General features: G+C 39.1%; 1 protein-coding gene across 1 annotated transcript in view; it reads right to left on the minus strand.

Annotated features, from left to right (window-relative positions):
- Hipk1 (homeodomain interacting protein kinase 1) overlaps positions 1 to 15,652 on the minus strand; it is a 54,554-nt gene extending 38,902 nt beyond the window's left edge. The window contains exons 1-2 of the mRNA XM_076862922.1: positions 15,496 to 15,652; positions 3,173 to 4,250 (exon numbers count right to left, since the gene is read on the minus strand). Coding sequence (XP_076719037.1) covers positions 3,173 to 4,248 — 1,076 coding nt within the window. The 5' untranslated portion in view covers positions 4,249 to 4,250; positions 15,496 to 15,652. The remainder of the gene's footprint in view (positions 1 to 3,172; positions 4,251 to 15,495) is intronic.
- Positions 15,653 to 15,763: the final 111 nt, after the last annotated feature.

The raw sequence follows: 15,763 nt of genomic DNA on the forward strand, positions 1-15,763 counted from the left end.
GTTAAGTCATGGATGGTGAACGTCAACATTAATTTATCATTACCAGTAATTAACCTGGTAATGAACAGAATGAACTTCTGTTTTGTAAGAGCTAAACTTAGTTCAACCTAAAATTATTTTTATGTCAAAGACCAAAATGCATGAGAAATACAGGAAACATTGTTAAGCTCAAACGACAGCTTAAATTAAAAGGATAAGTAAAGGGTACAAAGATCAGCAACTTAATACTGAAAATAATTCAAATGAATTGCACATTAAACTAAATGAATCTCTTATACCCTCAAATCTTGTATATAGCCTTTAAGTGAAAATTCCATCAAAAATGATTTCATGAAATAATAATTCTCTTTGCTCTCCCTATATCCATTTAAAAACACTGTTATGCTGGTGATGTAGTTCAGTGGTCGAGCACTGGCCTAGCATGCACAAGGACCTGAGTTCCATCGCTGGCACTGAAAAAAAACAACAACTGCAATTACCTGTCTTTAACAAGGCACACAAGTAGTTAAAGAACACCTGCAGGCACTAAGATTGTGAAAGCTGATAAGCCCTCATCCTTCAGCTGTGATCACCCTCTTATCTTCTTCAATACTCTGAAGGGGATGCTGAGCTGAACTTCACTTAGTGCCCCTATAGTGTTTTATATAGTTGTACCATACATACGCAATACACAACAGCGGTGGGACTGCTCAAAGGAGAGTATTAAAAGCAACTGTAGCTGGAATCTAAAACTTTTAAGGTATAAATAAGTGAAAGTGAAAATCTCAAAATGGGCCAAGGATGGGGTTGGGGTTGTGGTTTAGTGGTAGAGCGCTTGCCTAGCATGTGTGAGGCACTGGGTTCAATTCTCAGCACTGCATATAAATAAATGAATAAAATAAACGTCCAATAATGTTTAAAAAAATAGATTAAAAAAAATTAGCCAAGGTTGCCTTATGACAGCATGAAACCAGAAACCAAAGGCTCTCAGTTTCCTTACCTTGTCTCAAGTAAAAAATGGCATAGTTTTATAAAACTATAAAAATATTAAAATAAATAAGTATGGATAAAACATAATGTTAACATGTGAGAAACAGTTTGGTGGTTCCTCAGGAAGTTAAACCTAGAATTACCATATGACCCATTAATTTCACTCCAAGCTATGTACCTAAAAGAACTGAAAATAGGAACTTAATAGACTTGTACAGAAACGTTCACAGCAGCATTATTCACATAATCAAAAGGTGGTAACAACCCAAGTGTCCATCATCAGATGAATGGATAAACACAACATGGTATATAATACAATGGAGTATTATTTAGCCACAAAAAGGAATAAAGTTAAGATTCATGCTACAGCATGGATTAACCTCAAAAACATTATTCTTACTGCTAAGTGGAATAAATGAAACACAAATGGACAAATATTGTATGATTCCATTTATATGTAGATTCTAGCCTTCTAGACAAATAGAAAATCAAATAGAGGTTACTGGGGGTAGGAAGAAGAAAGAATAGGGAGTTACTACTTAATGGTTACAGACAGAGTTTGTTTTGGGTGACAAATAGTGTTGATGGTTTCATTTCTTTCTTTTTTACAAAGCACTGTAACGTATTTAATAGATAGTGGTAATGATTACACAACACTGTGAATGTACTTCATACCCCAGTGAACAGTATCTGTTATAATTTGGATCTTACGTATCCAACAAAGGTTCGTGTGTGAAAGATTTTGTTCCCTGCTGATGGCACTACTGGGAGTTGGTAGGACCTTTAAGCGCAATCTAGTGGAAGGAAGTGAGGTCACTGAAAGCCTACCCTTGCAGGGATAATGGAACCTGGGTCCTCTGCTTTCTCCCTCGCCCCCTCGCTGCTTCCCAGTTAACATGAGGTGAACAATTAAGCTCTTATCACTATGATGTTCTGTCCTAACACTGGCAAAGTGACCAAACAGCCTAAAACTGAACCCTCTACAACCATGAGACAAAATAAATCTTCTTTCTTTATAAGCTGTTTACCTTAGGTGTTCTGTCACATTACTGGAAAGTTATCTATCACAGTACAAAATAGCAAAAATAGTAAATATGTGAAATACAGATTTTACAATTTTAAAAAATTATGTAGATGGCATTTTTTTCTGAGTCTTTGTATGAGCAAAAATATTCTTCTGTTATTTTCACACAAACAGAATTCTTACTTCAGTATATTTCCTCAGCTAAAGGCATTTGTCATGTTGGATATATTCCCTTATAAATATATTTTGTAGTTATCTATTTTTTGTTGATTGTTTGAACTGTTTCATTTGTTTCTTTCTTTTTCTTTTTTCTTTTTTTGGTAGTAATGAGGTTCAAATCCAGTGCCTCATCATTCTAGACAAGTGGTATATACCACTGAGTGACACTTCCAGCCCATTTCATTTCTTTATTGATTGCCTACATGATCTGTATTTGATACATGACTACATATCAGATTCCTTAAAATTAATAAGTAAATAAAGGAGGTGCTAAGAAATAAAAGCACATTTAAAAAGAGCTTTGGTTATGGTATAGACAAAATTATATATATCAACATTTAAGTACTGTCCCAATAACTACTATACATTAAAAATGTAGCTACATTAGAGTTATCAAATCTAGAAATATGAATCACTAAAGTATAAGTTACTTGGGCCAAGGCTATTCTAGGATAACCAAATAAGTTCCAAGTATTATAGATATTGTTACAACACAAAGAGACCATAACAATCACCTAATCTAATTCTCACTGTTACAGAAGAAAAAAAATAGAAAAGAATAAAATGCTGCTAGAGTTAAACCTGGAGTTATTCCCAAGGCATTTTATCTGCCAAGATATGAGTTTGGAAAAAATAGCAGCATATGCTGAAATTCATCACAAATAAGTAAGTATCCAAGACTTCTTAAAATAGGAAAATTAGGTATAATGGTAGTAAAGAAAAGACCAGATGTTAGTATAATTCAGCTAGTAACCTTCTGAATCAGACTCAGTTAATTTTTCTAGTGCTAAAAAAAATTTCAGAAAGATAACATTACATATAAGAATACCACATACATATGTAATGAACTAAAACATATCTTATTTCTACCATTCACTGTTAAAAGTTATCTGTAATAAAATGTTAAATATAAGGACAGCTCTCTAGCCTAACATATGATTTTCAATATTTTCCACTTGCCTGTAGTAACGTGACTGTAGGTAGGTTGAACACACGGCTTTGGAAACATGACTAGCAGAACCAAAGTCAATGACCTTCACTCGGTAGGGTTGGCGAACTGGATCGACAAGCATTATGTTTTCAGGCTTAAGGTCAGCGTGAATCAGACCAAGACTCTTGAGCTTCATCAGGGCTGTGGCCACCTGCTGCAAGATTGGTCTGATGTACTTGAGTGGCAGTGGGCTAAACTTGTTCTGCTTCAGAAAATCGTATAAGTTCTGCTCCAACATCTCAAACACAAGGCAGGTATGGTTCTTATGCTGAAAGCACTCATAAGAACGGACAAAATTATACTCATCTGCATTTTCACTGCTTAGGCGAGAAAGGATGCTCACTTCAATCTGTCCTTGTCTGGCATAGGAGGGGTGGTTCTTTAAGATTTTAATAGCCACAATTTCCTTGGTGCTCCGCTTCCAGCACTTAGCCACCTGTCCAAATGTCCCCCGGCCTAGGAACTCCAAGACTTCATAGCTATTGGTCATAGAGCAAAGAATTTCATGCTGGACCAGCTGATAATCCCCTTCTCCACTAGAACTGCTACTCTTTGTGGTCACAGTGGTGGTTGTGGCAGCAGCACCCACCACAGTTCTGTTTTGCAGCATGAGAGGGGGATGTTCTTCTATGATCTGCACGCTACCGTTGCTGTCAACTTCCTCACTTTTTCTTTTCAATCCACATTTTTGATATGGCTCAAGCAAAGAAACGTTGCTTCTGTGAGTCAGGGTCTGGCTGTTCTGGAAGGTTGATGTGGCTGCACTGCCAGAGCTATCAGCTGCTGTTACAACAATATGCTCCACTGCAGGAGCCGGGAGGAGGAGACCCTGGTCGTAAGCAGGAATATTGAAATTTGCTACCTGGTGAGAGGAGTTGGCTTGCCCTTGTGTAGCTGGGAGGGTTTTGCTGTGGGTATAATATTTGTCGTTGCTGCTCTGTCCTGAAACATCCCAGCCAGAGGGCTCTATTTTCAGTTTCTTCGCACTGCAGAAGGCACTCGACGACACTGATGGGGGGGAAAACACCTGCAGCTGTGATGCCATACCTACATGGGGAGAAAATGAGAATTAGACCACAAGTCTTAGCAACAGCTTATATGAAAACCCTTTAGTTGATAAAAGAAACATGATGCAATAACGTTCCCCTTTTCAAAGCTAATTAACCTACATTCACAGAAATAGTGTCCAGAATGTACCAAAGTGAAAACTTGGTACATTTACTCTGTGCAGGTCATACATAAAATGTTTGAAAGAAGAAAAAAAAAATAATGTTCATCTCTGTCTACTACATTTGAAAAGGAACACTGATAAACTGACCAGAAGAAGTAAACAGGTTGATGACAAGGTTAGACAGTATCTTTTGATGATTAAGAAAAATTAATCTTAGGAAAATACAGGGAGAGGAAAAGAGAACAAACAGGTCAGCTGTCCTGAGTATCCCACAGATACCTCAAACACAATAAGCCCAAGGACTAAGCCAAATTTTGTTGTTGTTGTTGATGTTTGTTTGTTTTTTTCAGAAAAAAAAGGCTAATAATATTTGACATAGCATACAAGCCATTTCATATTTATCTGCTCCCTCCTCAAACATCAGAAACCCTGGAATTCTATTTTAATACAACTTTTTTTTTTTTAATTTAGTTTTTAGTTTTAGGTGGACATGATATCTTTATTTTACGTTTATTTGGTGCTGAGGATCGAACCCAGTGCCTCATGCATGCTAGGCGAGCAATCTACCACTGAGCCACAACCCCAGTCCCTTAACACCCCTTCTTTTGCTCCACTTTCCCCTTTTCAATAATACTAGCTAGAATTAGTCATCTGCAAAAGACTCTACTAACTCTATTTCTAATCCAGACCTCTCCTGAACTCCAATCCATAATATCCAAATGCCCACTTGATACTGTAATTTAGTTATTTTACAAACACCTGAAATTCAACATGTCCAAAATTAAACTTATGAGCCTCCACCCCATCCCCAGTTTTCTATCTCAATTATGAGATGACACAGCATACCCCAACACCTCAAGCCAAAAATCAGGGAGGCCGTGAGCTTCAGTATCCCAATCCATAAAACAGTAATAGCAATAGCTACCTCATTATTGTTCTGAGAATCAAATGACTTAATACATGTAAAGTGGTAGTGCCTGGCACGTGTTTAATTATTATCATCCTGTCTCATTCCTCTCCCTATCCTCCACATATAATCTACATCTTATCTTATCAATTCTCTCTTAAGTATATTTCAAATTAGCCATTTTTCTCTACCCTTATTGGCACCATTTTAGTTCAAACTGCCAATAGTCACCAAATTAATTGCCTTAAAGCCACTTGGGATCTTTGCTTTTAAACAATGCAAGCCAGTTAACTATTCTTTCTTCTTGACCATCCTTCTCCCCTCCCCCAAGTTTTCCATTTCCTTGGGCATAAAGTTTTAAATTTCAACCTGCCTTAACTAGCTCTCCAAAATCTGCTTGCTGTCTTCCAACATCTGTCCACTTTGATTCTTCCACTCTAGCCCTTCTTTTCTTGCAAGAGTACTTCATAGTCTCTGAACTCCAGGCCTTCTAATGCATTGAAGACTTTCTTCTGGGAATACTGTTCCCTGACATCCCACCCCCACAGTACTGGGGATTGAACCCAGGGACACCCTATCTCTGAGCTACAACCCCAGCCCTTTTTATTTTGAGACAGTGTCTCAGTAAATTGCCCAGGCTAGCCTTGATCTTGCAATCCTCTTGCTTCAGTCTCCTGAGTCACTGAGGTTATAGGCATGGGGCCACCACATCCATGGCTGTTCCCTGACACCTGTCACAAACATACAAACACTCCCCACAATCATCCCCACCACCACCATGCATTCCCATGGCACCCTGTTCTTTCCTTATAACTTGAAAGTATTTATTTAAGGCCATATTTCCAGTCACAATATAAATTCCATGCAGACAGGTACTGTCTGTTTTGTTCTTCACTTGTATCACCAGAGCTCATCATAGACTATTAACATTTAATATCTGTTGGATGAAAGATCCAACTCCTGCCTATTAACTTCACATCCTCTACAACTCCCTACCACGCACATGCTAAACTGCAGTTGTTTTCAAATGCTTAAGTTAGATTTGTTTTTTGTTGTTGTTGTTGTCTTTAAATCACCTTCCCTCTTATCTGCATGCATCATTCTTAAAATATGGAAGAAGTCCCCACTCCCATACATATAAGTTTTACAAGTCATGAGAGAATATACACAGACAATTAGAGAAAAAAGAAAAAGAAAACATGACAAAGAATATTACAGAACATCAAAAAGCAATGTGTAATAGCTAAGCTGTGGAAACAGTTTAGATGGCCTCCAATAGATGATTAGATAAGAAACTGTGATATATATACACAATGGAATACTACTCAGCCTTAAATAAGAATGAAATTATGGCATTCACAGGTAAATGGATGGAATTAAGAGAATATTGTGCTAAGGAAAGTAAGCCAATCCCCAAAAAAACCAAAGGCCAAATGTTTTCTCTGATAAGTGGATGCTAATCCACAATCGGCAGGAGGCAAGGGAAGAAGGGAGGAATTTTGGATTGAGCAAGGGGAGAGGGAGTGGCAGGGGAGGCAGTAAAATGATATGGACATTATTACTCCTACATACGGGTATGAATGCATGAATGGTATAACTCTACATCATGTACAACCAGAGAAATAAAGAGTTGTGCTCCATTTGTTAAAAAAATAAAGGACTGGGGATATAGCTCAGTTGGTAGAGTGCTTGCCTTGCATGCAGAAGGCCCTAGGTTCAATCCCCAGCACCACACAAAAAAATAAATAAAATAAAAATTATTTTAAAAAATACAATGTGTAGCTGGGCATGGTGGTACATACCTATAATCCCAGCATCTGGGGAGGCTGAGGCAGGAAGATCATGAGTTCAAAGCCAGCTTCAGCAAAAGTGAGGTGCTAAGCAACTCAGTAAGACCCTGTCTCTAAATAAAATACAAAATAGGGCTGGATGTGGCTCAGTGGTCGAGTGCCCCTGAGTTCAATATTCAGTACAAAAAAAAAGTAATGTGTCCATTTCCTTGTGACTGACTACAATTAGAACTATCTGTACCAGACTAGTCAGCTGGAAAAAAAAGAACATATCTTCAACCTTCAATTTCTAAAATGTGGGTTGGATTTACTTTAAGCGAGAGTTTCCATAATTTATATAAACACTGAAGAGAAAAAAAAAGTATAAATTAAAAGCTAAGGTCAGTGCAATTTTACTACAGGGTTACAAATACACAAACCATTCTGTTCTACCTCCATCACTGACATAATACCAAATTTAAGAGAAGTGTGAAACCAAGTAGCTCCTTTGCAAAATTTACATATGAAAATACATGCAAGCCACATACATCTATAATTCCAGTAACTCAGAAGGCTGAGGCAGGAGGTCACAAGTTTAAAGGCAGCATCAGCAACTTAGCAAGGCCCTAAGCAACTTAGTGGGACCCTGACTCAAAAATAAAAAAGGACTGGGGTAAAGCACCCATAGGTTGAATCCCCAGTACCACAAATAGACAGATAATATGCTAGAGCATTTCTTGTCATCAAAAAATGGAACCAGAACAAATTCACTTTCCTTATCTGTTGAGCTGCTAATTTTAACAATGCATCAAAAAACATGAAAATAACCTTCATGTCATTAAAAGTATTTAGTGAAATACTTTTTAAAAAAATATTTATTTTTTAGTTGTAGTTGGAAACAAAACCTTTTTTATTTATTTATTTTTATGTGGTGCTGAGGATTGAACTCAGAGCCTCACACGTGCTAGGAAAGCGCTCTACCACTGAGCCACAACCTCAGCCCTTAGTGAAATAATTTTAATGAATTCAAAATTTGCCCTCTGCAGCAACTGTCTAGGAATAGGGGTCATAATTACATAGCAATATTTTATTTTCAGTAGTATAATAACACTGAAAAGACCTTATGAAATATAACATTTTTTTAAAATGCTCATAATTTGATAGTCTTTGAAAATATCACATTACCAGAGTAATGTTGCTGCTAACTTTTTATCCAATAAAATAAGAGAGACTGATGACTTGGAATCTTCATACTGAACACTGCAGAAAGACAAATTCTTGGACATTTTTCTATACAAATGAGTAGAATTCTTATTCTGAAAGACAAGTGTAATCTACCCGAAGGAAAAAGAACAACCCAGAATTTCACTGGCCTTCCCTCAGCAAGGGTATGCTATATGAAAATCAGTACACATCTCACCATCAAGGACTCTCTTAAAATGTGGCTGACACTCATTCCGACCTCAGCTAGCACAAGGTGAGAAGAAAACACAGAATCAAAGTGGCCTAGAAAAATCAACAGAGTCTTATTTATATTCGACTCTGAAATTAGGGTTAAAAGAGCAATTTCTAGACTCAGGATAAAGTATATGTTCCACAATACATCTTCCCAATAGAAAGGCAATTTTCTTCCTAGGCAAAGACCTCCCAAACAAAAATGTGGGATGGAATTAAAATCTGTGGAAATTTTACTATGTACACAACTCTGTTAAGCAAATTACAAATATTTTCAACTCATAAAAGAATCCCCAATAAATTATGTCATTTCTGATTTCCTGAAAATGTTGTACCTCTCTTTTCATTTAAAACTTCACACTCCAAGGACTTAACCAACTCAATATGACAAATTTGTCCAATGCATTAATCCCAAACTAGGACTGATAGGCAAAATGCTATTGGTACTTGTACTTACTACTAAAAATAAAACCAAGTCACGCTAGAATGCACAATTTCCCAAAAGAGTCAAATTCACAGCTTCCCCATTCCTGGCATGGTCACATCTATTTAACATCATTTATTGGGACGTACTATAAGTACTATAGGCAGACTGATAAGAATTCAAAATAACCCTGAATGAAATAGTTGGGCATAACAACCAAGTTAATAATTTTTCAATGTTTTGTCCTTAATCCTCAATAGCTTCCATCTTTTCCCCAACACACCTACAATAAATTCCTGCTGCTTTTGCTCAGTATCATCTTGGTCTCTTTGACACAACTTAATAATTAGTGACCTACATAATTTTAAATCAGTATTATATACCGATTTCTTCCTCTAGCACTTGTCCTTGGCTGACATGTACACATATGTGTGTATTCTCCAGCACACACTCTGATAATACATGGTCTTATAAGGCAAATAAGAGTATGTATTTTGTAAAACACAAAACAAAACGTTTGGGAAGAAAATTCTTTCACTAGAACACCTAAATCTCTCTCTACTTCACTCAGTTTTATCCACCACTCCTAGGGCACAATTCTGGACTACTTTTAAACAACTCAACTGGTCTCTCCTTAATTGTACCTTCAATTAAGGTACAATTAATTGTAATTGTAAGCTCCCCTCTTGGATTTATTCTTCACCTAAGTTTTTAAAAGTGCACATCTCGAGAAAAATGCATTCTGTGCCCCATATAAAACTTTAGGATAAAGCCTCAAAGCTCTATAATTTGTGCTACCAGGTCTTTCATGACTTGGACCATAAATACTTTTGTAGCCTTGTTTCATCTGCTTTACCCCAGGCACTCTCTTCCAGTTGTACTGTTTCTTTGGTTCCTAGAGTAGGCCTTGCTTTCTCCTGTCCTAGTTCCTTCATACATAATGTTCCCTTTGTGAACTTCATTTCCCCTCTGAGCCTTTTCCTAACTTGTATTTATCTTTCCAGTCTCTACTTAAAGCTCACTTCTATAGTGTGGCAGAAGCTGTTTGATTAAAATCTACCCTCCCCTTCATCCCAAGATGGACTACATTTACCCAGTCCTTCTCACCAATGGAAAGTGACAAATGAGTGAGCTTTTCATATAGTTCCCTATCTACCAGCAGAACCCATGGAGACCAAGCTTTCACTAAGAGATGACACCCAAGGAAAGACGGATCAAACAAGATAGAAGGAACATGTGTCCCTGAATGGTCATGTATAGCTGAGCTTACTGCCAACCTACAATAATCATTTTGACCTATAACACTTACTTCAAGCTGTTATGAAAGGAGGAACTATTTTCCTTCAGCTCAATTACTATTTAGATAGTCTTAAGCTGACAAATACACTCAGAAAAGACTTCCCAAGGGTCATCTCATATTAGTTTAGTTTCCTGGTAAAGTCTCCTAAAGCACCCTCTATCACTCCTTTCTAAGCTTCCCTCTTGGATTTATTCTTCACCAAAGTTTTTAAAAGTGCACATCTTGAGAAAAATGCATTCTGTCCCCCATATAAAACTTTAGGATAAAATCCCAAAGCTTACACTTAACTATTTCATTTACACTTATACTTAACTATTTCATTTATTCCTTAAAACTTATTGAGGACCTACTGTCTGTCAGGGACTGTTCTAGAGACAGGAGATAACAGTGGTATTCAAGATAGACAAGATCCCTTATCTTTCAGAGTTTACATTCTACTGGGGAGACAGACAGACAGACAGACACACACACACACACACACACACACACACACACACTCTCACTCTCTCTCTCTCCAAGAAAACAACAACTACCTAAGTGCTATGAGGAAAACAAAAACAATGATGTGATGGAGATAGTGGTCAAGAAAGGTCTTGTTGTGGTGGAAGCACTTAAGCTGAGACTTCACTGACAAGGAGAAAGAAAAAATGTAATGCAAAGATAGACACATCCTTGGCCCTTTTGAAGAAGAGGTAATTGTAAAGGGAACAGAACAATGGAGGAAATAGTAGAAACAGGACCCAACAAGGCAGGCAGGGACCAGACCATATGATAACTCATAGGCCAATCTATATTTAAGTATGACCATTTGTAATTATTTATTCAAAACCTGACTTCCCATCTAAACTGGAAGTTCTAGAAGGACAGTCCTCAATAGCACAGCAGTGGTGTGTCATAGTCGTTTCCCCTTTTCTTTCTTTCTTTTTTAAATTATCACCAGCATCTATCACAGTGGCTGTCATACAGCATATGCCAAATATTGGCTAGAATAAATGACTGTAAAACAGATCACATTACTTCCCCACATACATAATGTAAAAAGAGCTCAGAAGTCATTCCAACTAAATTAAAGAAACACATGATAAATCTGGGCACAGTGGTGCACACCTGTAATCCCAGTGAATCAGGAGGTTGCGGCAGGAAGACTACAAATTTGAGGCCGGCCTCATCATTTAGTGAACTCCTAAGCAAGAGAGCAAGACCCTGCTCAAAAATAAAAAAATTTAAAAATAAAATTAAGGGCTGGGGATGTGGCTCAGTGGTAAAGTGCCCTGGATTCAATTCCCAGTATAAAAAAAGAGAAAAGAGAAATATATAAGATAGAAATTAGTCTCATCTGCAAGATAATATATACATTAGTGTTCTAAATACAATAATACTAAAGAAAAAAGTAATCTGGAAATCCTATGAACACTATTTGAATCAAAGTCTCCCACTCCTTTTCCTCTAGTACTTACTTCCTTCATGTGGAACTGTATGACAAGTCACTTCCCCAACCGGTATTGCAAAAAATAGGGTGTGGACAAAGGTGGTGGTAGATGTCAGCAGAGTCTACAATTCTATGTAACTTCAGCCATTTAAATCAATTTTTAATGTTTAGGTAAACTGCTTTCTAGGCAGGATTTTTTCCCCTTAAATTTCAATAGTTCACTTATATTTATTGGTAATGACAAATCTATAGCAACAAAACAAAAGAAAAATAGGTACTTTGTGTTAATAAGAAGGTAATATTTTAGTATGTGTAAAAGATAGTCTACAAAATCTATACTGTTTAGAATAAAAAATCATGAGGAGTTTCCAACATAAGAAAAAGGCCAAATCAACAAAGCACAGATCAATATGAAACACACATAATGCTAAGAAAAGGCCCTGTTTGGATCAGCCAGCAAAGGTGGAAGGAAAACAGGTAACCATGTTTGGCAGATGGGAGGTAGAAGAATGAGGCCAAGCCCTGTGGCAATTGCCTGTAATCCCAGCTATCCAGGAGGCTAAGGCACAAGGATTGCAAGTTCTAGGACATCCTGTGCAAATTAGGGAGACCCTGTCTCAAAATAAAAAATGAAAAGGGTTGGGGATATAGCTCAGAGGTACAGTATCCCTAGGTTCAATTCCCAGTACTGGGGGTGGGGGGGGGGAGATGAGATGACTTTTGCCAATATACCAAGGAATGTAAAAAAATGTCAGACATGGTGGCTCACACATGTAATACCAGCAACATGAGAAGCTGAGGCAGGAGGATCACAAGGTTCAAGAACAGCCTCAGCAACCTAGAGAGACCCTGCCTCAAAAATAAAGAGCCAAGCACCACCATAGGTACCTATAATTCCAGTGACTTAGAAGATTGAGACAGGAGGATCACAATTTCAATTCCAGCCTCAGCAACTCAGTGAGGCCCCAAGGAACTTAGCAAGACCCTGTCTCAAAATTTTTTAAAAAGGTGAAGAGATGGCCCCACTGGAATGTGGCTCAGTGGTAAAGCACCACTAGGTTCAATTTCAGTACCAAAAAAGTTTAAAAATTAAAAAAGAAAATGAAAGATTGTATAGAGTAAGATGTGTTTGATTAGAAGACACTGGCAAAAAAAAAAAAAAAAAAAAAAAGTACAGGACTTTTATAGCTAAAAGGGACCTTAAAAGATCTGTTCTAAAACCCTCTAATTCCAAGATGGAAAAAAGGAGACTCAAAAAAGCCAAAAAAGTTTTACACAAAGCTAATGAGGAGCAATGCTGGCAAAGAATTCAGGTCTTCTGATTCTTTTTCATTAAGCATGCTGGGAAAGCACAGTACCAGGTGCCCTTAAAGAATCCAAAAGAAATACAACCAAATTTCTCTACCTTCAATAACCTTGGAATGTTGCTGAGTTGATGAGACACACTAAAGAAAGGAAAGAAAGAAAGAAAATACATAAAGAATGTCAATCTTTTAAGTGCCAAATTATGTACTATAGAAATATATTAGGCATCTAGATACTGGATTTCAACAACTAAAGGAAGATTAGGGACAACACCAAAAAGAAACCAAGCCAGGCATAGTGGCACAAGCCTGCAGTCCCAGTTATTTGGGAGGCTCAGGCAGAAAGATCACTTGTAGCCAGAAGTTTGAGGTCAGCCTGGTCAACACAGCAAGACCCTGTCTTCCTTAAAATAAACAAACAGATGGAACCACAAGGCAAACCAGTGATAGCTTAAGTGGTAGTTGAAGAAAAACAATCTTGATAACTTGTGTTGGAAGGGCAGAAATATAAGGGAAGAAACTGAAGAGGAATTAATAGAAAGATAAAAAAAATAGACTGCTGTCATTAAAATGAAAATGAAAACAAAAGGGCAGATGGCAAATCAAGCAGCTTATGTTTACAAAATTACTTCAAATTATAATACATAACTAACAAGCTGCAAAAGTTCTAAGTGTAAGAAGTTCACAAAGCAGGTTTTGGCTCACTGATTTCTACCAACAAACTACTGATGGAGCTGTGCTTATAAAAACAAAAACACAGAATGAAAGAATTCTATTTTCCAGACAATTGTGAACTTTGACATTTCTCTCTTTTTTTTTTTTTTAAGAAGAAAGTTCTGGTTTGGTTTAAACGTTGTTACTAATCAACATACTCTAAAATCCATAAAACTACAATGTCCAGAGATGGATAGACTGTCCCTGAAGATGAAACCAGCAAAAGACCTACTTGTCAACCAGAGCCAGTATATTTATAAGATTTCATTCACCATTTCACTCCTCAGATCGTTTATGGGCTTGGCTGCCTCCAGTTTCAACCACAAGTACTTTACCAAAATATCCTTCAAGCCAAGAACACTATCTTAAAGTCAGTGACTACGTTCATCTTGCCCAGTATTATAACATAAAACCCTGAGATATACTGCATGCAAAGATCCAAAATTACCAGCTGAGTAACAACGATTAGGTGAAATGATTTGTTAGTAGATGTTTTACAGAAAGCTTTAGGCTTCTATATGAAAAAAAGCTGGTAATAGTTTGCATTCTCTATAATCTTACATACACACATACAAAAAAAAAAAAAAAAAAAAAAAGTCTTACAGGCCAAGAATCAAAAATAGCTTTACACAAACAAGAGCAAAATTGTAGGTTTTGGTGAGGGCATCAGCCACTTAATTTAGCCCCACTTCATCCAAAGCAGGAAGCCACGCTGCTGTTTCCATCAGAGTTACTAAGAAACAAATAAGATAAAGAACAGATTGAGGCGGAAGAATCTGTAGGTAAAACTAATATTTTGATGCAATTCCTGAGAATTCTCAGCGTCATTAACCGACAAGAAAAAACATCCAGGACTACCTTAAAATTAGCTTATCTAGAACTGAATCGGTTACGTAGAGAAAAGACTTATTGGAGCTTGGGATTGTTTTTTCTCTCTTCCCCTTTTCAGCCCCCTCCCCAAACAGGAAGGAACGCGCGCCCAGCATAAACACAGGCCATTGCTCAAGGTTCGTCACCACAACAAACTGGAGGTTAGACGCTCTTGGAGACCGAGCCTTAGGTCTGGGTTGCTAGGCACAAAAAGGGACTCTTCCCCACAAACCTGTGAATAGTGTGGGCCTTACCCAAGAGTTTTAGTGGTCTCCTTTTTCCGTTTTCTTTTTTTTTTAAACAAAGCTTTGAAAGTGGCGACAGGCAGGCAGCAAAAGTTTCTCCCTGAGCCAGACCTCTAGCCTTGCACAGACACACATTAGGAGGGCTGTTCCCACGTCGTCTCCACCATCATTACAAATTACAAACGTAGCGATTACAGAACATAAGCGGAGAGGACAGAAAAGCTTCCACACCCACCGTCCCACCCCCACCGTCTTCTCCAGAAACCGCTTCCTCGTCCCAAAAGCACAAATAACCCCTAACCACCGCGATAAGCAGAGCTGGGAAATACACACGCACAAGTCACACACTGGGAACCTGCCACAACAGCCGGAGAGGGGGAAAAAAACCGGCCGGGCGAGGAGATGCAAGGCGTCCCCCTGTCACTTGAGGACAACAACACGCCTAGAGAAGTGGCAGGAGGCAGGGGGAGTTGCCCCGCCAACAAGCCCGCAGCAGCCCGCTTTCCCGCGAACGCAATCCCGTTCCGTGACCGCGAGCTGCCGGGCCGCAGGACGCGGTGCCCGATGCCAGACGGGGGCGACTGAGGGAGGCGCCCCCCGCAGGCCGGGCGCCCTAGCAGAGCCCGCGGCCGGCCCAGCCCGCCTCGGGGTGCGGATGGGAGGTCGCTCCCCACTGAGGCCCCCTCCCGCCCGGCCTGACTCACCGCCGGTGTGTCTGGTTCTCAGCCGCGAGCTGGGGCTGCCGTGAGGAGGCGGCGGAGGAGACGAGATCCGGGGCCCCGCCGCCGGGTCATCATACCCCCCGCGCGAGCCGGCTCGGGCCCCGGCCCCCGCCCCCCGGAGCCGTCCCCGCGCCCGTCCCGCGGGGGGAGCCTCTCCAGCCTCCCGCCCGCTCCGCCACCCGGCCCCTTCCCGCCGCCGCCGCCGCCGCCGCCTCAGCCCTGCGCGCTCCTGCCTCGGCCTCCCGCTGCC

The sequence above is a fragment of the Callospermophilus lateralis genome, chromosome 7 (genome assembly GCF_048772815.1).
Source record: "Callospermophilus lateralis isolate mCalLat2 chromosome 7, mCalLat2.hap1, whole genome shotgun sequence".
Classification (NCBI taxonomy): domain Eukaryota; kingdom Metazoa; phylum Chordata; class Mammalia; order Rodentia; family Sciuridae; genus Callospermophilus; species Callospermophilus lateralis.